The 25696-nt window shown below is 44.8% G+C and overlaps 1 protein-coding gene across 1 annotated transcript in view; it reads left to right on the forward strand.

Annotated features, from left to right (window-relative positions):
* Positions 1-218: 218 nt before the first annotated feature.
* The window catches only part of BCAS1 (brain enriched myelin associated protein 1), a gene marked incomplete at both ends in the record, with an annotated part of 31621 nt that continues 6143 nt past the window's right edge, over positions 219-25696 (forward strand). The window contains 10 exons of the mRNA XM_082293001.1: positions 219-287; positions 379-460; positions 4768-5294; positions 10051-10203; positions 10709-10753; positions 12904-13044; positions 15899-15934; positions 16200-16400; positions 20819-20986; positions 23391-23450. Coding sequence (XP_082149127.1) covers positions 219-287; positions 379-460; positions 4768-5294; positions 10051-10203; positions 10709-10753; positions 12904-13044; positions 15899-15934; positions 16200-16400; positions 20819-20986; positions 23391-23450 — 1482 coding nt within the window. The remainder of the gene's footprint in view (positions 288-378; positions 461-4767; positions 5295-10050; positions 10204-10708; positions 10754-12903; positions 13045-15898; positions 15935-16199; positions 16401-20818; positions 20987-23390; positions 23451-25696) is intronic.

A 25696-nucleotide genomic window follows, 5' to 3' on the forward strand; every position in this document is an offset into this window, starting at 1 on the left:
GGGAGCAGCTGTGAGCCCTGAGCACAGTGGGGTTGGGGCAGACTGGTTGGGGCAGGCTGAGGATGGGGCAGGTGCCTTGGGAAGGCAGGTGGGGCTTCTTTGGGATTTTAACAGCCTGTCCCATTGGCTGTCCCTCAACTAGAACTAGGCAGTGAATTCATGTCAATGACAGAGAAAGGGTTATTTGGGGTCTTTGTCTCCTCCACCTCACAGGAGCGATGGGGAATACCCTGAGTGTGCCGGAGGAAGCCGAGGATGACAACACCTGCACAGTGAAGAGTTACCAGGTGAGCAACCCCGCTCTCACCTCCCCTGGCTGCTGCCAGTACAATATTCAACCCCCTGATGTCCTAAAAACTCTGCTCTCTGTTATTTCAGCCTCTCTCCGAGTCTCCTGACAGCACTAAAAATGGCTCTGTGGTGTTTGCTCCGAGCCCTCCCCCGGCAGTGAACGGCGAAGGTATGGGCTGGGACAGGGGCTGGGTGTGCCCTGAGGGAGCTTGGTACTGTACAGTAAATATCAATGCATGGCTTGGAATTAGGGGATGAGCCCAGGTTCCAGCTCCTCCTTGTAAGTGTGGTTCTACAGAAGCTGGAAAGTTTAAACGCAACAAAGAGAAAAATAAGGAATTCCTGCTGAGAAATTCAACGCTGAAAAAAATACTTTGTTATTCATTGTTAAGAGAACCCTCTCAGTCTGTCACAGGCACTTGAAATATCTAAATTTAGGTAAAAATTACCAAAGGCTGGTATGTGGATATGCAGATGGTTTCGATAACAGCTCAATCCCTGTTCCATGGCCCAAATTTCCCAGTGCCATCGCACTATAAGTCACTTTCAGCAGTTGCCTGCCAGCAAAGCCTCTCTCTGGGTGTTTTTCCTGGTGTAAACCAGCAGAGTTCTGAGGAGTAAATAAAAGCCAGATGATGTGCTCTGCCTGAAGACCTAGCAAATACACGTACATTTTACTCCTCGTAGGTAAAACGAAGCATATGGGACTGTTTTCCTTAAATGGATTACCTAATTAATGTAATTGCTAAATCAGTTTAAGTGGCAAGTTGAAAAATTAGATGGTTCTATGTGGGTGTTTCTTGTATTTTAACTTTATTCCTCTTTGAAAAGCAGTTAAAATCATTGAGATACAATTGAAATCTCCATGTTTGTGCAATGTAATCAAGGTCTTGGTGGAATAAAAGTGATAGAAGTCATTACTATGGAAAACATGGTAGTGTTACTAAAATGAAATACTGCAACAAATAGCATTTTTGGGGTCTAAAGTGAGGATTTTTGGGGAGCCAGAGCTGAAAAAAGGAAACCTTTTTGTACTTTCAGTAACAAAAGTACTTGGGGGAGCAACAGGTGATGGAGGGGAAGGCCAGAACTGGAAGTTTTCTGTGTCTAACTTGCACTACAAGGAGCAGAAATGCAGGACAAAACAGGAACAATTCCATGCAGGGTTTGGGTGGTAATTACATGCAGATTGAAACAATGACCTGCTCCTAAAAAGAACAACAAAGGAGTAAAAAAGATTACAAATGGAGAAAAGTTGAGTGAAGATGCAGCTCCTTTGTCCCAGAGGATAAATCCCATTCAGCAAATCCTGCTAGCAGCCAGAACCCAACAGAAATCCTGATTGCAGCAGCTCTGTGTGCCCCTAAGACCTGAAATGTGAAGTATTTCAGGTGTGTTTTGTGTTTTTAGAGAATGGTCATTGCTATTCTTGCTCCTGGCTCCTCTCCCCCATTTCCATTCATTTCAGGACATCTGTAGGTAAATAACAATGCAAGTTAAATTAGGGAAACAAGATGATTCTTGGAGCATAAACTTTATTTGCACTGAATAGTGGAGATGGCAAAAGGATATCAGTGAGTTCCTTGTCTTTTTAAAAGACAGGGAGAATGTTTTATTTGGGATTAGTATTTGCTGCAGGAATTCATTCAGGGCTGTTGTACCCTGTACTCGCCTGCTCTGCTGCAATTCTTGGTGCCAAATGTTGCCTTGTAGCCCTTAATGGTTTCTCCATGGCCATTAAAATCTATTTTCTCCACAATTATCTGAACACCAGGGGAGAAAAAAAAGTGCTGTGTGACTCTAATTCCATGGCTAAGCAAAACATTTGTTTGTGGCTGGCTTGTACTCAAAACAGAGGAATGAGATGAGCTTTAAAGTCCCTTCCAACCCAAACCTTTCCACGATTCTGTGATATTGCATTAACCATTGCTCTTCTCCATACAGTTTTTCTTAAGTCAAGGAAAAAATATTGGTCTAATCTGCCAAATTCCAGAAAAAAAAATCTCCTTGAATGTGTTCCTACAGAAGAGGGACTTTGTGTAGCCTCAAACTTTCCTTTTTAACACAGCCTGACGAAGGGAAGGGGAAAGAGAGACAAATCTTCTGCAGTGTGACTGTCTTTTGTTAAAGAGTTGAAAGGCAAATGCCCGAGCAGGAGCAGCCTGAGCTGCAGTCTGTAAATTGTGTATTGATTTTCATTTCAGAGCAGCTTTGAATCTCAGTCACAAAGAGCAGCTTTGATCTGCTCGCAGACCTGGCCTAGAATTTGGGAGGTTCTGCTTATCTTTGTGATTCTGCCTCTGGACTGAGGAATAAATCAGGAAAACCACGGCACTTCTGTGTCTTTAAAAACAAAGATATCACGCACTTTTCACCCAAATACTGGGATTTCCCCCTCAGTTTGCTGTGCCTGTTCAGCGCAGCCCAGCCCAGCCGTGTCCCACGGGTGGTGGGATCTGCTCTGCCTCTGTCAGAGCAGACTTTCCTTGGAGCAGCTGGAGCTGTCCTGACACAGCACACACACAGCAGAGCCCATGGCAGTGACATTTGCCAGGGCTTCCATTCCTTCCATGATAATCAGAGATAAAAGGAGCTCCATAGGTTCATGAGCTGCTACTTGTTTAGCTGGTTTTCTTAATGATGAGCTTATATCCCTATTTTTATGCTGAAGACAGTTTTCCTGTGGTTCATCTGTTATCTGTTACATAAAGCAGAAGTTCAGCATCTATCACAATTCTTTTCCAATAGATATTGTTTCTCCTTTCTTTAGCTGAGGAAGGGTTTTTGATTTTTGCTTCCTTCCTGAGTTTCCAACTATAATTAGAAGTTCTTTTTCAAACATTACTACAGGAGGCTCAGGAAACTACAACCTAGTGGCCCCAGCTGAGTATCTAAATAAGTGCTGGAATAGCTGGTAATTTGTACTTTTGCTTTTCCTGTCAGGGCATTGAAATTGAAATAGGTGTTTGTGAAATATCACAGGAGGATATTGCTGGCCAAGGATTTTTGCCAGGGGAGTTGTTTCCTTACAGGAACAGCAGTAGAGAGAATCCAGGGAAAGAAACTGGAAATCTCTGCCTGTCCAGAACAGGTTGTGCTGAGGAGCTCTGGCCACTCTGCCCAGAAGCTGGGGCAATTTTGCTGTGAAAAGCCAAGGAATAGCCCTGAAAACGGGGATCTAAAATGGTTCTGTTTTCCTAATCTCAAAGAATTTAACCAATGAATCTGAGCACTGAAGGTATGTGCTGTGTGCAAGATGTGTTTCAGTCAGGGTTTTCTGGTATCTTGGGTTTTCTTTCTCTTAAAAGAAAATGTGAAAGGCATAATATTGACTAGACTATTACAATTATAATTTGAAATAATTTCAATTTTGCATTGAAACTGACAATTTTGCCGTTCTAATTCAGCAAGTCGTTTTGAGCCTGTCAGTTTTTCACAGTTATAATTAAATAGATCTAAATTCATCCTTGAAATGTGGCAATGATTGACAGGGAAATGAGATCCATATTCCAGCCCAAGTAGGAAAGAGAAGCTGAAGCTCAGGGGGAGCTGTAAGGTTTACCTCTCGACAAGACCCTTTTTTTTTTGGGGGTTTCACACCACATCATCTGTGCAGCCACAGAACAGATCCAAGCAAGATTATTTTTCTTTTGTCTGTTGTTTCTTTTGTCTTCTGTAAACAGGAGCTGCCTTTTCCTGTCTGTGAATCCCATACTGGGGACTTTCACCTCAGCTGTGGTATCAAAGCACCATTGTCTTATAAAATCATAAAATACACTATTCAAATGAAAGATTTTTCACACCTAAAGGTGTGATGGTCACGTGTGTACACACGGAATGATTTGTGTGAATTTTAGGGGGGGGAAATGTGATTCTGAACCGCAGTTTGGAGGTAAAGACAGTCAGAAATGTAAAGATAAGAAACCCAGCTTGGATATGATTTATAAGTATTCAGATCAGGCTTAAAATAACCTGCAGGCAAAGGAGAAATGCAGGTAGGAGCTGCACTGTGGAGAGCAGGCAGCAAGGCAAAGAAAAATGAGCGAAATCAGTTCTGACTGCACAGCCCTGCTGGGAGTTTGGCGAGCCAGGAAATGGGATCAATCCTGCTGGTTTCCAGTCTTTTTGTTTCTTTAACTTTGACAGAAGAGTGGGTAATATATTGATATGTAACTGTCTCGAGTTTTACTGGGGGTTTTTTTGCCTATCACTCACTTTAATTTGCTGTCCACTGGGCTAAGTAGTGACAAACGGGGCTGGTACCTGACTTTGGCAGCTGCGAGGGGGTTTGCAGAGGGTAAAATTTGCACTGATTCAGAGAGGGGTGGCAGGGAAGCAAAGAGCAGCTCTGGGGGATGAGCAGCAGCACCGGGGTCCCTCTGTGCGCCCCTGCACGGCTCAGAACCGGCTCATCACAGCCGTGATTAACGGTGCGCCGTTCCTGTGGGATAATTCCCGTTTATCCCTCTGTTCCAGCGGATGCCAAGGCGGGTGCTGGACGGGATAATGCGGCCATTTCTTCGGCGGAGACAACGGAGCAGAGCCCCGCTGCCCGGGCGGGCGGGCAGAGCCGCGGGAGCGCTGCCAGGAGGGCTCTGCCAGCTGCCAGGCCCCGCTCTGTGCTCGCCTTTCCCTGGGCTGTACCAGGGCGTTCTGAGGAGCCAGCGGCGGCTCCAGCCCCCGGAGCAGAGAGCCTTGATGCCACCGGGCTGAACAAAGCCCCAAGTGAGGGCACACAGGGGCCCGGGGCAGCTGCGCCCCAGGAGGGAACCCATAAAAACCTGGGCCAGGCCCCGCTCCAGGACATCGAGCTCACGGGGACACCTGAGGGACAGGATGTGGCCGCCCCAAAGCCCAAACATGTGACCCTCTTCGACAGGATCTTCAGGCTGGAGAAGGGCAAGGAGAGGACACAAGGTGACCCTCAGGAGGGAAGGCAGGGGTTGGACGTTCCCAACGGGAGCATCACGGCCGGCACACCCAACGGGGTCCCGCTGGGCAAGGCAAGTGCTTCCCCAGAATATCCACTAATTCCATTTTCACTAGTGAAACCTCGTGGGAATGTAACAGAGTGGGATAACTCCATGTGGGGGTGGGAATGGATTAATGTTACCCTTAAAATGACCACAGTTGGGGTGGCTGGACAGAGGTGTGGGAGAGGAACCTGTGGCCATAGGGTGAAGCTCTGTCTCAAAACACAATCCTGGCACCGACCTCCAGTTTAATTTAATTTATACTTCCCTGAAAGGTTTGGGCAAGACAGCTCCAATTGCCAGGCGGAACAGCTGCCAGATGCAAATAAAAGCAAAAGCACCTGAAACTAAAATAGTTTCTTGTGCTTTAAGACCTTGGGGTTGGACATGGGATGGTTTTGTAAAAGTTCTTTGGTGTGTTTTATGCCATTCTTAAAATAGTCCCACTTCCTGAGCAATAGCAGCTGGACACCCTATTCATCAAAATAAGGAATATTATGCAGCAGTAATTTTTGTACTCCTGCCTGTTGTGATTTTTTTAGTCAAGGAAATGTCCATTAGAATAGATTTTACAGGATGAGAATGTGATATAAGAAACTATGGATCTTGCCTGAAGAGCATTCTGGTCAAGTTAATGCGAGTTTAGGTTTTGCCCTTCCTGCCAAGTCTGATGTCAGCAAAGGCACTATAGCATTAATTTTTAGGTAATTAACTACTGAAAAAGCCTATCCCCTGGATGGGAATAATGCTGTAACTCTTAGTTCTGCTTAGAGGTGGAATACAGGAATTGGTGATCGAGTTCAAACCCTGTCCAATGTCAGGAGCAGGAGGGAAAACCGATGTGTAAATACCATTTTAATAACAACTGCTTGTTTTGGGCAGGTTGGGCTTACAAATAAGATTGTGATCACTGATGCTTTGGGTAGTGTTGAACTTAACTTGTGAGATACTCACTGCTTACACTGCCAGCATTGCAAGTTGTCCCAAAAGTCTTTTATTTTTAATCTACTTTGTCTTCTCTATCTTAGACCTTCTCAAATTTGAAGATCGCATTTCTTGTAAAAAGTTACACATTGCGTAATATTTTTCTGAGGGTTCATTTTTAAGCAAAATCAGCCGCATTTTCCACCCCTGCCCTTCAGGAGTGCTCCCATCGCTGGTGTTTCAGACACCTCTGGATGCACGTTAAAGAATCCATGAAGGCGTCCAGCACCTGGGCAGGACAGGGTGGATTATTTGGAATGAATCCTCAGTTCAGGCCAGGCTGGCACTTCTGTGTGCAGCCTCTTAGAATGAGAGAATTTAGAATTTCAACACCCCGAATTCCTGCAGATATTTTTGACTGTCACACACCAGTCTTCCCCGTGGCTGGCAGGAGTCGTCTCTTTTCCCACCAAACGCCACATTCTCATTTCCTATTTTGCTGTCGCTGCACTGCTTTCACTTTACAGAGTGGGGGAGGTCACAGTTGGTGCTGCTGAAGGAATGGTGTGAAAATCTAAGGAAAGAACAATTTGGAGCCGTTTAAACTAAAATTCAGAGTTAAACGCTGCTGGGAGCAAACAGTCCTGTTGAAAGATCAGATGAGGCAGTGCTGTAAGAGCAGGATCAGGGACAGAAGAGAACCTAAATCATTCTTGCAGTTCAAACAGCTCCTGGAAGCACTGCTCATCCAGATCACGCTTTGTTATATCCATAACACCTGGATTTCTTATTAATTCCTACTGATTTGGAGTTCTGCTCCAGTCCCCTTGTACCCATCCACACCCTGGAGGTCCCCGATGGGAATAACCTGGAAATGCCAGGCACTGCTGAGCTGTGGGTGGTGTTTGGTCTGACTGGGAGTGTCTGCAGGATCCCAGCAGCTTTTGGCACTGGGAACCTGCCTGAGAGCAGGTCTGCTTCTCAAAAATGCCTCTTCATCTGAGGTGTGTGCTTAAAGCTGCCCCATGGAAATCTTTGAGGACTCACAAAATCGGGGTTTGAGTCCCTCTGTGTAAATAAATGGCAGAACTGTATCACACGGGAGAGGAATTTTAACCTTATGCTTGAATTTCTGGGCTATAATTTTGTGTTTGATTCTTCAGATATGAAAAGGAATATGTGGTGAAGGCAGAGAGGAGTTAAGCACCTTTTCTGTGGAAAATATATCAGCTAAACACTCCAGCGCGCTGCCAAATTTAGCTCAATCCCTAAAACAAAGGCTGTGGCTCTGCCTTGCAGCACAGTTGCCTTCTGTTCCCTCTGAAGTTCCAATTCTCCTGTAGGATGGGAGAATGACCAAGCCTAATTTAATTACTGTTACTGTAGTAACTACAAACTGGTACCAAATAATCATACTAAAAATCAAGATACTGCTGCCAACAGCTCCTTTTTCTCTCTCTCTCTCTTTTTTCCTTTGTGGATTATGACTTGTAGTATCTGTAAATGCTAAAAGCAAAGCAAAGTTTCCCTGCACTGAGTGCCAAGACAAAACAAACAGCGTTGCTGGTGAGTAAGAGAGAGGCTCCACAGTTGTAGCTTAAGAGCTGCACAAACATTCTGTGTTTGCTGAGCCACTCTTTATTTTTGTGGTCTACAAAACTACATTCAGAGCACAGCATAATTAAAACAAGGGCAGAATTCATGAATTCATGAAGCATTTACTATGTAAGCCAAAGAAAAGATAAATTATATGCCTGAAATGTTTCACTGAGCCATGATTCATGCAAACAAAAGTGCTGGCAGGAATACATTCTTTTGATATGTTTGGGGTGGGTTTTTTTCCTGATGACTGAACTGAAACGACAGTATATTTAAGGTGTTTATTACCCCCAAATTTAGCTCCTCAAAGACGTGAATTAAACATTTACATAGCGTCTATTAACTTCTAATACTGCCCTTTTGTTATTCCTAGGGTTTCTTTCATTATTTGCCCCCGGGGCTTTGAGCAGGGAACTGCCACAGAGGCTTTTGTGGTGATTTTGTGGCTCTGGAAACGTGATCCTGTAGCGCTGTGCATTATCTGTGCCTGATTTCTGGGTTGATGGCCCGAGCCTGTGCTCTTCCTGCAGGAATATTCCCATGGGAGCACAGGATGGATCACAGCCCCCATCCCAGCCCAGATCTGAGTGTATCTCTGCAGCCAAGCACAGCCTTGGCTTGGGAGTCATAGAGAGGGATCCTCGAGCAGTGCAGGGTCATTATGGGGCCCATGTGAGCTGTGAGGTGGGAGTTCGGGATTTTGGGATGGCCCCAATTCTCAGGATCTGCAGTGGCTTTCTCTTCAGTGTGGCTTTGTCAGGGAGATGCCCTGGATCAGCCAGTGGTGCCAGAGGTGCTGCAAACAGCTGTGTGCAGCAAAGATCCTGCCTGCTGAAATGCATCCCAAAGCCAGGGCTTGGGTTTGTCTATAATTAGAAAAAAATTATTAAATCTGTTTATTTTTCTTGATAGCATCCAGCACTAAAGAGCTTGATGGCACCAAGCACTTGGGCTGTGAGCTGCTTTTGTTCAGCAGCACTTCTGCCCCCGCCTTGCCATGCCTCACTTGTCCCTCTCACACCTGGAGCAGAGCCAGCACTTTCCATGGGACCAGAGCTCTGCGGGTGCCACCCCTGGGCTGGCATGGCCACGCGTGTCCTGCATGGGACAGATTGTTCCTGGGGCCACTCTGGCACTGGCAGCTGCACAGAGCGGTGTTAGACCCTTCTCAATGGCCTGCTGAGCATTCCAGCAGTGCTGTGCTGCTTCCTGGGCCAGCTTGGAAAACTTGGTGGGTGGGGAACTACACAGAAGTCCCTTCTGGCATTTCAATGTATACTTTCACTGCCTGTGTTCTGTTAGCACTGCCCACTCCACACCCAGCTGATCCCTCTGAAGCTTTAAAGCATTTAAAGTCAATTCCTTCCACTGGTGACATGAAGAAATCCATATTATACAATTGTTGTGGTATTTTAATCACCCAGCACAGGGAAAGGTTCTTTAGAACACTTTTATTCTAATTTTTCCCACTAAAAAAAGCACTGAACTATAATGGACTGGTTTGGAAAAAGCCCTTTGATGTCACTTAGACACTTTTTGATGTCACTCTCACTTGTGTTGAGTTTTCCTGCACAGGCTCAAGGCCAAGGTGGCCAGAGTGGCAGGTAAGTCCAGTGTGAGAGGTGCCAAAGTCTCCAAAACTGGTTCAATAAATTGGTTTTTTAGAACCAGACCCTTGTACAGGTGTCTAAACTGAAAACAAGTACCTTAAAATTACATACTTGTGAGTGCTTGAGCACTGGAAAACTCCCTTTGGGCTCTGGGAACTGCAATTCCATGAAGAGAAGAGGCAGCTCCATCTGGCTAAGGGGAATTACTTTGAGTTGTTGCCTTTTTCCTTCTTTTAATGTGTGCCATGTTTGTGTTTGATAGATAAAAATTATTCCTGGCATGGCAAAACAGAGAATCAGAAGCAATCTTTGTATGGTGCCCTCAGACACGGAGCTGTCAGAGGCCAAAATCTCAGTATTTCCTCCCATTTTTCACAAGTTCAGCCATGAAAAGAGAAGAGTGGAGTTTGGGACTCACCCTGTGTTTGTTGTAGCTGAGAACAATGTTCCCCCAAGCAGCAGCAAGTGCTGAATCTCTGAGGAAAGAGGGAAAGGAGAGGCACAAATGCTGGATTGTTCTGGACCCGTGGGCTGGACAGGAATGGTTGGAATTGCTGTTGTGACTCTGAGCGAGTCACAAAAGTCACTTTTACATTCCACTGGAAATCAGGCAAGCTGGCACCGAGCAATCTCTGCCCCCTTTTTTTTTTTAGGAGATAGATGAGTGCACCCAAAAGGACCTTGGGCAGGACTCTGCAGGTGAACAGGGCCTGGCTGCTGCAGCACCTGGAAGGGCACAGGTAGAGCAGGACAGTCCCCAGGCAGCTGCAGGACAGGGCTCAGTCATGAGCTTCCTCAAAACACTGGTAAGTTCTGCCTCTCCTTTCCATCTCTTTTATGTTTAAATTGCTTCCAAAAATCCCCTGTGGGATTGAATAAATTGTATAAATAATGTAAAGATGTGTAAATAAATGTAAAATGTTCTCTGTCCTGGGCACTGGAGGAATGAGGTGAGAGGCTGTGGAACAGTGAAATGATCAAGTGAGTGCCCCCTGCTCTGCAAACTTCCACTTCTGCACACTCACAGATCTTTAACTGTCTCAAAGATCTTCTGCTTCATATTCATTTTGTGCCACCTCTAAAAGTTCATTTTTATTAATTGATTATAAGCTTGAATAGTAAATATTCGATCCAGGCATTTTTCACTTTAGCCACTTTACGCTTTTCTCAAGAAATATTTGCGTTATAAATTTTCCCACTTGAGGAAAGCAATATTTGTCTTTTCCCTTTGTGCAAATAAAAGCTGCTGATTTCAAACTTATCTTTTGAAAGGCTGAGTTGAGTGACTGTTTTTCCTCAAATTCTTTTAAGGTCTCCCCAAGCAAAGCTGAAGCCAAAAGTGATTCTGAAGACAAGGTAGGCAATTCTTTTTTCGCTGCTCATTAGATGTTTTTCACACAGGGATTTCCTCTCCATTTTGTTGTTTTTCCCCAACTGATGTCATCATTTGAAGTAATTTAAAGTATTTTTCCCCTGGATAAAGTGGAAAGGAAGATGAGAATAAACAGTGCAATTCTTTATAGCATCTGTTGCAATCAAAATCTGTTGTGTTTTCTGCAAGCTTGGTGATGATTGGTGACACTTTTGGTTACTGCTCTGACTTGTCCTGACCTAAAACTTCAGATCACTGCAGTGAAAACTTTGAGTCCACAAAAAAACTCTGTTTGCTCACAGTTTTCCCTGTGCCATGAAAACAATTACGAAACCAAGAATAAACCCCTAAAAATGGAAGTGTTTTTTCCATGCAGATGTTAGCCCAAATCACATCATTTTTGGGTTTTCTCTTATATTTTTTATTCTTTTGTTCTATTCAATGGTTAGTCTTTTCAGCAAGCTTGGTGAGGATATGGGGGATTTTCGCTCAATAATTCTGAATAACTCTGAAAATCATCCACCAGGGTGAAGGTCTTCCAAGCTATGCAGAAAATGCAGTTCTTAAAGTGCCCTGGCTCAGTGAGACCTGCAGCTCTTCCCAGAGCTGGTGAACAAGCTGGTTTTATGGAAACAATCCCATTTCCATCCCTGACTCTGTCCCCTGCCCCTGTGCCAGGTGACTGCTGCTGTGCTGTAATTTGGACACAAATATTCTGGGTGGGTTTGGTTTGCTGTCACACCTGGCAGGGTAAACAAATCCAGGTGACTTGCAGGATGTGCAAACTCCTTCCAGGAGATTAGGTGGGAGTTCTCTTTACCTGGGAATTCCTTTATCTTCACAGTCTTCCTGATATGGCATTTGCACTTTATTAAAGGGGAAATATGTTTAAGAGGTTAATTTACCAGCTTCCAGGTAGAAAAGGTGCAGATTTTTCGGTTGATAGGAAATAATGGTCATTTTTTTTCCCCAAAAACCAGCTTGTGTGTTAAAGGTAAAGCTTTGCTAAGTGAAGTTTTCCCGAGTGCCGTGGGGCTCTTGGGTGGCTGCTGTGCCTAAAAAAAATCATAGACTCATGGAATATCCTGGAGCTGGAAGGGATCCAAAGGATCCTGCACAGACCCCCCAACAATCCCACCCTGGGCATCCCTGGGAGCGGTGTCCAAGCGCTCCTGGAGCTCTGGCAGGTTTGGAGCAGTGAACAATCCCTGGGGAGCCTGGGCAGTGGCCCAGCACCCTCGGGGGGGAAGAACCTTCTCTTTTTGTAGGATCAGGCTCTTATCAGCGCTGGCTCCGGCTCTAATCAGCTGCTGGCCCACGTGTGCTCCCGCAGGCGGGCGCGCCCTTGGTGACTGTCCCTTCGTCCTGTCCACACCGGGTGATGAGCCCTCCTCGGGCACTTCCTACAAACCAAGAGGGTGTTTGGACAAGATCTGCCCCAAATCCCCAACCTGACCCCGCTGTGGCAGACCCTCAGCTGGTCCCGTGTCACTCTGCATTCAGGAATTATGGGAATTTTGCAGGGAAAAGGGTCAATTTTGCTGTGACAGGTAGGAAGGAATAATCTTACGTCCTCCTTTGTGCCAGGTAACCAAAGGCATCTTACTGCTTTAAATCCCGAGACCATGAACAGTTAATTAATTTCATGGACATTAATGCAAACTTGAAATATTTTAGGCGGTGTATAGCATAAATATTCACACTGCCCTTTTCCTAAATAGTGCATTATATGAAACATTTTAAAGTCCCTATTAGGCTGCAATAAAAAGACTGAAGGTTCCTCCAAAGATTTGTATATTTGCCTATTTTAAAATTATAAATCCTAAATTGCTTCTTCATGAATTACAAATACAGAAGTTTGTGGTATTTAGGTTTCAGTTTAGTGGAGATTTTAGAGGGAAAGTTGTGGTTTAATTTGGAATCAGGTGGATTGCCTTGGCTTTTATTTTGCTGCTCATGAGAAAGAAACTCTGAGGAGAGCTGAGTAACCACCCAGGAAAAATAAAACACGATTTGTCCAGGGCTAAGAGGGAGTATTTCCCTTTAATCCCACGTGTGTGAGCAACGGAATAATGTCTTTGATGAAGCAAATATCTGCAATAAACCCTCACCTCCCCCTGCTGTTGTGCACAAGGGCTCCAAGGCGGAGAAGGGCCATGGGGGGCAGCCTGCCCCGAAGGCAGCGGCAGAATCCCCCTCCAAAGGAGCCAAGAAAAAGAAGGCAGAGAGCCCCAAGCTGGGGCACAGCACCTTTAGCAAACTCTTTAGGCACAAGGTCGGTATGAAGCTCCAGGAGGAGCAGAACCCTGAGAAACCACAGAGGGCTCCTGGCAGAGACAGAGAGAGAGGAGCTCTCTCCCAACATCTGGGCAGATGTGCAGAGCTCTGGAAATCCCTGTGGGAGCATTTCTGTGCCGGAGGGGATGGAAACCATCCTCACCTGCAGAGTTCCTCTCGTTGGGCCCTCTGTGAGCTCGGGGTTCTGGAGCAATTGCTGTGACAATTCCTGCCTGGTTACTAACACGGACTAAACCCCCCGGCCACTAAAACGAAACCAAATCAGAGCTGCTGATGAATGATGAATTTTGCAGAGGTGAACAGAGCCTGCAACTGTCAGAGAGCTGCACTTCAGGTTTTATGTCATTAATGTGCACCATCCTTTGGCTAAAACTGGCATTTGGAGGCATCTGATACGGCACAGAGGAGGTTGGAACATGGAATTTCCTGCAGAAGTCGGGGTTTCTCACTGAGAGCTAGAAAAGGAATTGATTATAATCTTAGTTTAGTTTGGAGGGGAAAAAAGATCAGGTTTTGATGGATAGTTTAAAGTGCTTAAAACGCCCAGTCAAGCAAATGGCTGTTTCAGAGGATGTGAGCTTTTATATCAAAACCCAAAAATCACTGAAAACTTTAGGTCTCAAGCTCTATATTTGGGGATTTCTGCACTCTCTGAAGATAACCCATGGCAGGGATACAGAGAACTGCAGCTTTTTAGCCCAGAGAATGTAGAAGCAGAGACCCTTTCAGCGGGGGAGGAACGTAATTAATATTTAATGCTCCCTCCAGACACCCACGTGGAATTTCTGGTGAGTAGGGGGCTTTATAATCAAGGGCACAAGCCATGCTTTAATAAATTTTAAAACCAAAAATGTTCTTTCCACTGTCTCATTTTTGAGGAAAAAAAAAATGTAATCTGCATATTACTGATATGCAGATTACGTAATATTCCAAATGGAATAAAGTGTGCAGTTCTTGCCAAAAGCTTAAATTTGAGATCTCAGCTTCATTTTCTAATGAAATTAAAATATGAATTACCTGTTCATAATGAGTTAGGGCTTCCTGGTAAAAGCCAAACCTGGATGGCATTTTTTAACACTCAATTCCAACAATTAATCTTGCAATAAGTTGTAGTGAGAAAATTTCCTGGAACATTTAATGAAAATTTAAAGAGCTTTTTGTCTGGAATGACAGCAGTTATCTTGAAGGAATGCAAGAGCAGTAAATTTTTACCCCAGCAAAATCTTTCTTATAAAATATCACCTTTAAAATAGCTTTTTCTTGTTTCTACGTTTATTTTCAGAGTTTTCTTTCCACATACAAAATACAGAAGCAGAAACTGAGATATCATTTATGACCTATTAGGAATCCAGGAGATGGATTTAAATGGTGCCAACAGTTTGCTTGTGAGGCTGGTTAAAAGTGGGAATTCAGCTCAGAGCAGGGATGTGACAGGCAGGCCCTGGAGTTACCACTTCTAGTAAAAAACCATGAAAAATATCGTTTATACCTTTAAATTTGCAGTGCTTTCCACGCTGTGTGAACTGGATGAATAGATAACCAATTCCTTTATTTGAAATGAACATTTTAATGTATATATTTATGTTTAAACACTTCACTGTCTCCTCTGACAGTGCTTTCTCTGCAAATTGTTCAAAATACGCTTCTCTACCCCAATCCAGTTTAGATTGGCTGTGAGTTAACAGAAACACCATTTCTCAGGCTCCTGTGGTACAAAATACTAACTTTAAAGCAGCTTTTGATGCTCTTCCCATCCATATGTATTTGCCTTGCGTTACATCCTAATTTTGCAGTGTGACTGTGTGGATCGATGGAATTTTTCCTCAGAAGAGAAGGGTTAATCCCTCACTTCCAGCACTAACTCTGAAGCTGGCCCGTGGCATTCTCACACTTGTTCTCACCTCCTCTTCTGGATGTTGTTTGTCAGAGTTGAACACACAAAAAAAAGTTCTTGGCTCCTGCAAAATAACTCCCCTGCAAAATCCCTCCCCTGTTCTGCCAGGAGCTGTGGCAGGCTGCTGGAACCTGGCTCAGGCTGCGGCTGGATGGTTTTTTTGTATAGCTCAGGTAATTCTTCTTTGGTGTGAACTCTGCTGGGTGAGGGGTAAGAGGTGCTGGAGTATATCCCTGGCCAAGGAGGAGTTTAACTGGATCCTCCTGGGTTTGTGTGTTTTGCTGGAATCAGGAAATCGCTGAGAATGATGTTTTTACAGAAGGGAATCCCACCTCCTGCCCAGAAATATGAGAGGATGGGTTAAACCAACCTCCAGCACCTGCAGAGCTGCAGCTCCTGCCTTGAGTTACAAAGCCAGGGCTGTCCCGTGCCTTGGTTCCCAGGTTTTCGTGTGCTGCCTGTGTTCTGTATCCCAGAAATCACAGCCTCCTGCTGGAAGGTGACGGGAGCACATCCCTGATGATGGTGTGGGATTCCCATGGAAAACACCCGGCTCTGGTGTGTCTGAGAGCACTGGAAGCTGCACACACAGAAAAATCTGTTAAAACTTTAAAATTCTCTGAAATGATTTACCTGAGCTGAATTGGAGTACATAGAATACGGGAATGCATGTACAAACAGACATATTTTTAAAGAACAATTGAGGACTGCAAGCACAAAGAATGCAGCACCAGGCTGGTGCAGGTACAGGATGGCACCTGGCATTCCCTCCAGCAGCCTCCCCTCTTCCAGGGATCAGTTTCCATGGCTGCAGGAGCCAGGACTTGGTTTCACTAGAAATCAAATAATCGGTGGCACAGACAATTCCTGGCCTGTGTAACTGCAAGTGCTGCCGTTGCCTCAGACAGACCCATCTTTGTGTTTTGTTTCCCTCCAGGCTGCGAAAGAAACCCCACAGACAACCAACACCAAAGTGAGTAGGAGAGTTTGAATTATCTGTAAGGCAGGAAAAGGGGAATTCTTGCTGGCGTGTTCAGCCTCCGAGTGTTTTAATTTCTTTATCTGTGTTCTGGGGGGGATGAGCTTGCTGTGTCTTTTGCTTCCCTGTTCAAGGTGTCCCTGCACCTGGAAGGGCAGGGATGCAGCTGAGCGGGGAGAGGTGGTGCTCACCTGCACCAGGTGATGCCTGAACGTGCTGGATTTGCTCTTCACGATATCCATGTCCTTCTTTTTCCCAGAGCCCTGAGCAGCCTGCTGTTACCTGTGTAAAACCAGACAGGAATGTCCCTCCCTCCCAAGAGCCGCCGGCAAAGCAGAACCCGAAAGCACCGGAGGCCGCGGCCCCTCCGCAGGGAGTGCCCAGCGAAGCCCCCCGGGAGGGGACCAAGGACAAGGGCTCGGCCACTCCTCTGCCCCTGAGCAAGCTCTTCTGGAAAAAGGTACTGGATCTGGGAGCTGGGCAGCTCCAGGCAGGGATTGGAGTTGATTCCAAGCACAGCCCAGCAAAGCAGCCAAACCCACCACGGGCAGCGGCTCCCACGTGCTAAACGTGAGGGGCACAAATTTTATCTGTGGAAATTTTTTTGATTTTATGGCATCAGGAATGTTGTTCTCTCTCAATTCAATGCTTCTGTTAAATGTCCCCCAGAGATTGCAGCATTCTCTACCAAAATTTATCACTAACAGAGATAAAGCTCTAGAACCCCGTTTTGTTTCTTTGCTTTAGATGTTTGAAGAGCTGGGATTGGCTGGATCTATTCCTACTCAACAGGAAAAGTTCTGTGGCAGAGCAGATCAGGCTTTAAGTTTGGGGTCTCAGATGCTTGGGAAGACACATTATTCCTCAGGTTAAATAATGATTTTAACTTTATTTAGGACTAACTCTCAAAACACAGTTTCTGTTTCCAGATCCTTATGGTTTATAAGCTGAAGTTTATTCATTATTCATTTCATTTCATAGAAGGGCTGTGTTAAACTTTACTGAGTCACTGTATGTTGAATAACTGCTTTTCTGGGCTTCTGCTCAAGCTCAAACCCAGAAATTTGCTGCTTCCAAACACCCAGGTGCTCCTGAGCGGCTGCTGGTCCTTCTTTAGCTGTGTTTTCCTACTGGAGATAGAGTCTGGATATTTTATTTATGTTAAAAAAATGAAGGTGTTTAGATATTTACAGAGTAAACATTCTCAAAAATAATCAAGGCTTGAAGCATTTGACACTCAGGACTTAATTTCCAGGGGATCTGAGTGAATCAGGTGCTTAGAATGAGAGGAAAGTTGGGAAGAAGAGGGAGAGGGAGGTTTTTTCTGTAGTTGTTATTGCTACAGAAACCACCTCCTCTGGTAGTCTGCCTTATTGGAAAACAGAGCTGGGAAGCAGGATGTGTGCTGAACATCAGGATGAAATAAGGGAAAGAAGAGGCCTGCTGGCAGGCTCTGGTGTGTCATTTTGGTGTAAAACAGAGCAATAAATCTGGTCTGAATTCAGTAATTTCATAATGGAGTAACAAGGTCTTTTAACAAAAAGAGAAAACGTGGAGGAAGGGAAAATTTTCTTGCAGAAAATTAGTGAGAATCACTCCTGTGGGGGAGAAATCAGTGGTGATGGTTGGTTTAAAATATTCATCTCATAGGCTTTTGGTAAAATTTCAAAATCTGATTTTGAAATATTGACCCAAATTAATTATATTTTCACTACTGTGTAATGTAGGCTCTGTCCACACCAGCTCCCCAAATCTCATATTTCAGCTAAAATAGGGTTTGATACCTGCTCTGAGCACCTTTAGCCCTGTAAAAATCTTCAGTTCTGGGATCTCAAACACCTCCAGGTATAAACCTTGCACCAAAATTGCCTTTTGCTCATGTTAGTTGATAATGCTGGGTTTAATTTCTCCTACATCACCCTCAGCTCTTTGTGTCAGGGGATAGAAAGTTTTGTAGGGAATTCTCTACCACTCCAAGCAGATCTTGTTGCTGCCAAAAATATTAAGGGCTGGTTAAAGCATTTACACAAATACACTGAATTACAGTAGTCTGTGAAATCTGAACTTTGTCAAACGATCTCCTTTCTGTTCAGTTAGAACTTCTTGGGTCTGGGATCATGCTGAGACCAAATGTTTTTGCAACTTTTCTGGATGGAATTTCTGCAGTAGAGAACTGAATTTGGTCCTAAGAAATTTTTTTTTAAAAGATCCTCTGCCTGTTTGAGCATTGAATCCTTTACCTGTAAAAGGCTGATGTTGCTTTGGTGAGTTTTCTTGGAAGAGAATGATATTATATTTCCTTTGGTGAAAGACCCTGGTGACCCAGTCAGCTTGAAACTAAATAAAATGAGGATGGATGTACAAAAACCAAAAAGACAACAGGTTGGCCTCAAACACAGCTTGGTTTGAAGATTCTATGGGGGTTTCCTGCAGTGAGTTTATCTTTTTCTGGCACATTTAACAGACTGTCCTTTCCTAGGACAGAGAATCCAAGCTCCAAGAGGTGGAGAATTCAGAGTCAGGAGTAGTTTTGCTTTTGAAGTAACAAACAGCAACCAGAACACTCAATAGATCCAGGATTCAGCTCCAGCTTCTCTTTCCAGGCAGTCTCTTAAATATCCATCTTCTGATGAGCTTTCACTTCAAAGTGCAGCTAATGAAGTGCCTGTCAACACGTGGCAGTTAATGCTGCTGCTCTGACTGCAGATGAATAAATATGGAAAGGGAAAATGAAAAATTCCTTATTCAGCTGCTCAGCTGGGAGCCACTTTGTATTTGCCCCATTTCCTGATCAGTCTTCACAAGAATTTTCAGAACTGTTACTCAAATATTTGCTGTGCCTGCATTTTTCTTTTTTCAGGAGGAATACTAATAGGGAATTACAGTGGGCAATTTCCAATATTTGTGTTGGAAACCTGCTTTCAAGGGCTCGTAGATATCTGATCAGGGCAGAGAAACATGATGCTCCACATTTATCTGATCAAAGCAGGCCAGGCTGGGTGGAAGGTGATCAAGGCAGCATTATTTAGACTGCTCTGCGAACTGTCTTTAAAAGCAGATGAGTTTTCTTAAAGAACTTGAATTTTAAGCAACTCTGGCCATGCAATTGCAGGAAAATCATGCTCTTTTTACTGATGTGCAAACAGCAAATTGGTTAAATGCTGGGTAAAGCAAAAATGTGGAATCACAGAAGAGTTTGGGTTGGAGGGACCTTGAATCCCATCCAGTGCCACCCCTGCCATGGCAGGGACACCTCCCAGTGTCCCAGGCTGCTCCAGCCCCAGTGTCCAGCCTGGCCTTGGGCACTGCCAGGGATCCAGGGGCAGCCCCAGCTGCTCTGGGCACCCTGTGCCAGGGCCTGCCCACCCTCCCCTCCCTCCTTCCTCACAGGGAGGACTTTCCTCTGTATATCCAACCCAAATTTCCCTTCTTTCAGTGTGAAGCCATTCCCTTCTCCTGGAGAAGAATTTCCTGAAGAAATGTGCAAAAAATCCCCTATGCCTTAAACAACTCAGTGTCTGAATGGCTGACTAACCCTCATTTAACTGGACAGGGATTTTGGAAGCTGACATTTGTTCCCTGGGTGCCTTATTGGTTGTGCCACCAATTCCAGTGCAAAGCCAGAGCTGCAGAGACAAAACTCCTTTGGGATGCAGCAACGTGATCCCAACCTGCCCCCTCGGAGTGATGAGCTCCCAGGAGCTGAGCTCTGCTTTACTGAGCTGCTGTTTCCACTCCTGCACTGAATCCTTTCCTTCCAGCAAATAGATGCAGAATTGATGGTATGGATGTGTGAATAGGCAGAGATCCACAGTAAAATTATTGTAGATTGATTATCTCAAATCGGGTCATAAATATAAATTAAATCTACAATTCCATGGGGAAGTGGGATGTGCTGCAGCCATCTCAGGCAGCAGGGGAGAAGGAATATTTATTCCCTCATCATTCTTCTCCCTGCTGCCCCACCCCCAAAATGTTGTTTCTTCAACAAAAGGGGAGTCAGGAACAAAGCAAAATCTCTCCTGCTGCTGTAGGAGTCCATGGTGAGCCCCCTTCCTGAACATGGGGTTCCCTGCAACTTCAAAATATGACAGAACTAAAAGGTAGAATATTGAGTAAATATATTGGATGGCTTCCATATGAAGAACGACAGAAATTGGGATTTTATTTGCTCAGAAATGGAGATGACAACAGAAAAACTGCTGCAAAGTAAAAGGGGAACAGGAAATGTCATTGTTCAAAATAAAAGTTGCAGAGTCCAAATAAAAGAATGTGATGACAAACAAGAATAAATCAGTGACAGACAAGGGGGAATGCCTTCAAACTGATACAGAGGAGGTTTAGATGGGATATTGGGAGGGAATTGTTCCCTGTGAGGGTGGGGAGGCCCTGGCACAGGGTGCCCAGAGCAGCTGTGGCTGCCCCTGGATCCCTGGAAGGGTCCAAGGTCAGGTTTTAGCAATTTATAGTTCCCATGGTATGTTTTAATTAATCTTAATTCTGCTTTTGTGCGCAAATTCCTGGGTGTGATCTTTCTCCTATTTACTGGTTTTACTTTAGTGTCATCTTCTCAGGACATGTATTGCTGTACGTAATTTCATTTCAATTCTTTTAAAATCATAGTCAAAGCTAAAGTCTTGTGTTTGGGGACCGGCAACTCAAGAAAGGTTATTCCTTTAATTTATATTAACTGGTGAGATTTTAACCCTTATTTACTTTTTTTCAATGGGGATTAATCAAATTCCTGAAGCAACATGAAGAGACCAATGAAGCTGAGGATGCTTTTGTGCTCCGTTTGATTGTAAAATTAAAAAAACCCCAACCAACTCCTCACAGATTGAGGCTGAATGTGTTTTCCACTCTCTTTCCCAACCCCAGAACTCCTCGGAAGAAGCAGAGGCTGTCAGCAATGAGAAGGCAGAGGTGGCTCTCGAGGCTGCGGCTCCCGACAGGGACGAGAGCAAGAGCGCAGAAGCCGCCGAGGTGAAACCGCGAGGGGCGGAGAGCAAAACCCCCAAGGCAAACCTGAGGAAGTTTTTTAAGCTGGTAAGAGCAGCTTTTCCCTTCGGGAGCTCAGAGAGAAGCGATCGCTGCCGGGCTGGGGGGCGAGGCTTGGAAAACACTTTGCCTTTGTCTGGGAGGGCGCAGGGACGCTCAGGGACGGGCGATGCTCCGGGATGCGCGGCTGGAGCTGCTCCCCGCATCCCTCCGCGCATTCCCCGTCCTGCATCTCCCTCTCGCGGCTCCTCCCGGAACGTCCCGAGGGCTCCGGTGGCCCTTCCCCCGCCGAGGTGGCCCAGGGAGCTCCAGGGGTGGCCACACCGAGGATGCTCCGCTGCTCAAACCGCAGCCCCCGGTGGATGCTCCTGGAGGATCCCATCTCCAAACCCATCTCCAAACCCGCCTCCGAATCCGTGTCCCGCTGGCCACGGCGCTGTCAGACCTCCCTGTGCTGTCACCTGTCCTGTGCTGCCTTCAGGGAGTTGTATTCTTAGCGGGACAACTTTTTTTGGCAGTCGATGTAGGTCAGGTAAACTGGCACGAGAAAGGAAAGGGGGCAGTCACTGCTGCAAAGGTCCATCAGATGGGAAAAAGGCATAAAGTATAATCTAATCCTGCTTCCCAGAGGAAGATCATTCCCAAATCATCTGCAGTCTCTGTGCTGCCCTACTTCCCCATATAATCAAACTCGTGGGCAATAAATAGCATCTAGAATCAAGAATAACAAATTTTATTTTGTTGCAACTATTCATGAAAATGCAGCAAGGTATTGGCTGTCCCCACCCTCCTCCTTTGAAAAGCATCCCAATCCACCCTGATTGGTGCAGAAAACTTTTTGGGAAGCCTTGGCCAGCAGCAATCCCAAGTGACTAGAGGCAAGGAAAAGAGGTCATCAGTGCTCTGGAGAGAAATCCTTGGGATTGTTTTGTACTCGTCTCACTGGCAGCAAGAGGGAGCTTTGTCTAGACCTCAAGGTCTTTCTCTGTTATTTTTAACCAAAAAAAAAAAAAAAAAAAAAAAAAAGAAAAGTAGAGGTGGATTAGAGAGGCTGGCTGAAGCAGGGTATTTTTTCCTGGTTTGGAGTGTTTATAGGGGAAAAGGTAACACTGATTGCTGTTAGAGCAGAAACTCTTTTTTCTGAAGGCATTTGAGGACTTGCTGAAACAGAAATGCAAAGTAGATCTTATCACAGTGCATCTTCAGGCACTCTGGACCGGGTTTCTCTCCAGCACAGACCACACTGTGCTTCCTCCCCTCCACCTCTGCAGCCTCCTGCACAGATAAAGCGCCATGAGCTCAAACCTGCACCAGGCTCAGCAGCGGCACCTTCCAGAGACAGAATTTCCCCACAAAAGCCATTAATTGTCCTGGGGTTGTTTAATTTTCTCTCCTGCTGCTGCCATGTATTGATTTGCTGTGGTTTGATAGGCAAATCAGGGTCTGAGTAGCACTGACACCGTTTGTGGGATCGGGGTGATGCTGTTGTGCTTTGAGTTACAAATGTACGAGCTGCAGCAAACCACAATTCCGCCTGAGCTATCTTTAGAACAAAAGTCACATCCTTTCATTGTTTTCATTGAACTTCTGCAATGAAAAATGACATTTAAATTTGGGCACTCTGAAATCCTGGAGTTTATTTTACGCTTTGCTGCTGAGCTCTGTGGCTTCTGTGGTGCCCAGGAGAACACACTGAACATTCCAACATATTTTTAATTACAAACGCTCATTCCTGTTGTCTCTTTTGTAGTGCTGATTGTAACTTAAGCTTAACCTAATTCTCACAAAGCTTGTACTATTTACTCACTTTGGTCAAACAGGTGTTTCTCATTTTTAAATCTAGGTGGAAACAGGGGATTTTACCTTAAAAAGCTACTTCAGAGTCAAGGTTTGCTCTGCGTGACCTTCCAGTGCTGCAGCCTCAGGCTCTGCTTGGATTGTCCAGGCTGGGAAGAGTAGGAACCAAGGAGGATCATTATTTAGAGGTTTAAGGACTGCAGGAATAAACTGGAAAGCAAAAATCAGGATTAAATAGATGCTGAGGACAAAATATAAAAACATCCCTCTAAAGATGAGTGGGCTTTATATTCCCGTCACATGAGCTTAGTAGGGTGGATAAATAGAGAAGTCCCACTAGGTCTTGTAGGACAGATTTGGCTTTGAAGAGCAAGGAAAAGCTCTTTCCTGGAAAATTCCAGCGGCAGAGCTGACAGCAGGTTCTTGTGTAGTGGCTGAAGTGATCCCTGCTCAGGCCTTAGTGGGAAATCTGACTGGCAAGAGACAATCCCACAGAAAAGAAGCAGCGAAATCCACCCTGGAGATGGGGATATTTCCAAAGTGGAGTTGCTGCAGTGCCTGGTTTTGTTGTAAAGAGTGGCTTAAACTCAAACCTTGATTCCTGTGAGCTTTCATCCAGACTGAATGCCTCAAACAGGACCCTTTGTTATTTCAGTCAGTCAAGGGTGGTGGAGGCACACCCAGCTCAGAAGAGGCAGATGGCCCCAGCCCCCATGTAAGTGGACTTTTTATTTTTGGCCTGGACTTTTTCATCCTCTGGTGATGGGTTCTTGCCACCTCTTTCCACTCAGCTCTGCCTCTTGAAATGTAAAAGTCCCTGAGAGAAAAGTGCTACCCTCACTGAGCTTCATATATTTACTCATCACTTATCTGCCTCTTTTATCTATTTGCAATATTAAACAAGATTTTAAAGAGTCAACATCATGTTCCTTTTCTTAAAATAATTAGTGGATTTATGTTCAGTCTTCTTCCCTCTCTTGCTGCTATTTGACTTTCTGCGAGTGCCTCAGCTCAGGCAGTGGAACTAAATACACACAGAATTATTTTGACTTTGTTGATTTACTTGCCTTCTGAGGAAAGAATCATTTAGGTGGAAGCTCTACAAAAGAGAAATGAAAGTGAGAATGAAAACTGTTCACTGCAATGTAACAAAAGCCATCAAAATATTTGTTTCTTGTTCTGTTTTTTTTTCTTCCATGTTCATAAAAGGTGAACCCAACCTTTGGGTGTGATATTTACATTCTATACTTCAAGGCTTTAAAAAGGCTTCAGAAAAATCATATTTTGATTAGAAGTACAAATGCTGTTAATTTGAGAGTCAAACCCTCATCTGCTGCAAGTCAAGATATGCAGAAGGATTGCATTCAGTACTGAGAGATAAAACAAGGTTCTGGGTATAGACTGTTTCCTTTAAGAGAAAAACCGAAGTTGCATTCAAAACTGACATTTCAGAATTTCCTTTTTTTTACTAACTGTAAAATTATTTCTCTCTCTTCCTATTTTCACAATGTCTGATGACACTGAGGTTAATTTTTATGAATTATGTCTCTAAAAGCATCCTAAATATAGAAGGTCTTGTCTTGTGACATTGAATCCTTCTTTTATACAGGAGTTTTGTGAAGTGGTCTGGGTAAGACACCAAAAGTTACAGTCCTGGATCTATTTTATTATTTTAATGAGCAGCCAATTTGCTTCCAATTTTGTAAATCAGTTTATTGTTCCTCCTCCTTCTCTCCCTTGCCCTGGTGTAAATTAGAACAGTTTTATTACACAGAGGAGCCCAAGGAAAACTGGATCTGCTGCTGACTTCTTCCTTTTTAGGGGATTTCTTTGAAAGGATTTCCTTAAACTATGCCATAGTGTCTCTGGAATGCTGTGATTCTTCTCCCCTTTCCATCTCTGCCACTCTGTACCCTCCAGAAATTTCAGCACCACTCCAAAACCCGCAGAAATTCTGGGCTTAAAAATCAGCCTTGGATCAAGGTCTCCTGTAAGATAACGGGGGAAATACTGCCCATCTTTTCTGTTTTCATTTCAGTGTCCCTGCTAATGTTGAGGGAGGCAGAGCAATCTGCCAGGAGCAGCTCCCCTTTGGAATAAGGAGCATTAACATCTTTCATTATTCATAGGCCTCACTTCGCATTTCCTGAGCTGCTCCCATCAATATCAAATATGCCAATTTCCTGCCTTTCAAGGTTAATATGAAACACCTCAAAGAGATTATCTGATGGGGGGGCTTTTTGCCTGGAAAATGTATTATGAATATTTTTTTAAAGCGTTTTGTCTGCCTGACATCAAAGGCCCAGCCTGCTCTCAGCAATGGGGACCACTCTGCCTTGGCTGCAGCGCTGTCTCAGGCACGTGTGGGGAGCAAGGCTCTCATTTGACACCCACAGAGCAAAGCCACAGATTTCACAGAATGTTTCTGAGGGTTCCAGCCTCTTCTGGCTCCTTTGAACTCAGCTGTCTCTGGGCTCAGTGCTGGGCTCAGCCCCAGAGCTGCTTTTGAGGCGCTGTGGTTGTTGCTGAGGCGCAGGTGAACGTTTGCAACTGCACCAAAGAATCATTTCAAAGGTGAGCTGAGGCAAATTAGAGTGAGAAGGGTCTTGGGAACCAACTGCTGGGGCAGCAGCTCAGGGCTCCCAGAGTTCAGCTGAGCCAGAGACAACATTAAACTTGCTGTGTGCTCATCCTTGTGCTGGGAGAGCTCCTGCATCCCTTGGGCTCTCCAAAGCAGGTGTAATTTCCTAGGTGAGGTGACCAGGACACAGGTGGGCTGCGTGTGGTGTCTGTGCAGCCCCAGACCACACCTCTGCTCTCCTGTGACCCTACTGAATCTGCTTTAATGAGCTATGAATCTCCTGATCCCCTCCATCTCCACGGCTTTGTGCTCTCCTGCATTCTGTCTCTCTAGAGTTTCTACTTTCAGGGTTTTCTCTGAAATCATGATATCTAAAAATG

The sequence above is a fragment of the Coloeus monedula genome, assembly GCF_965178545.1.
Source record: "Coloeus monedula genome assembly, chromosome: 17".
NCBI lineage: Eukaryota > Metazoa > Chordata > Aves > Passeriformes > Corvidae > Coloeus > Coloeus monedula.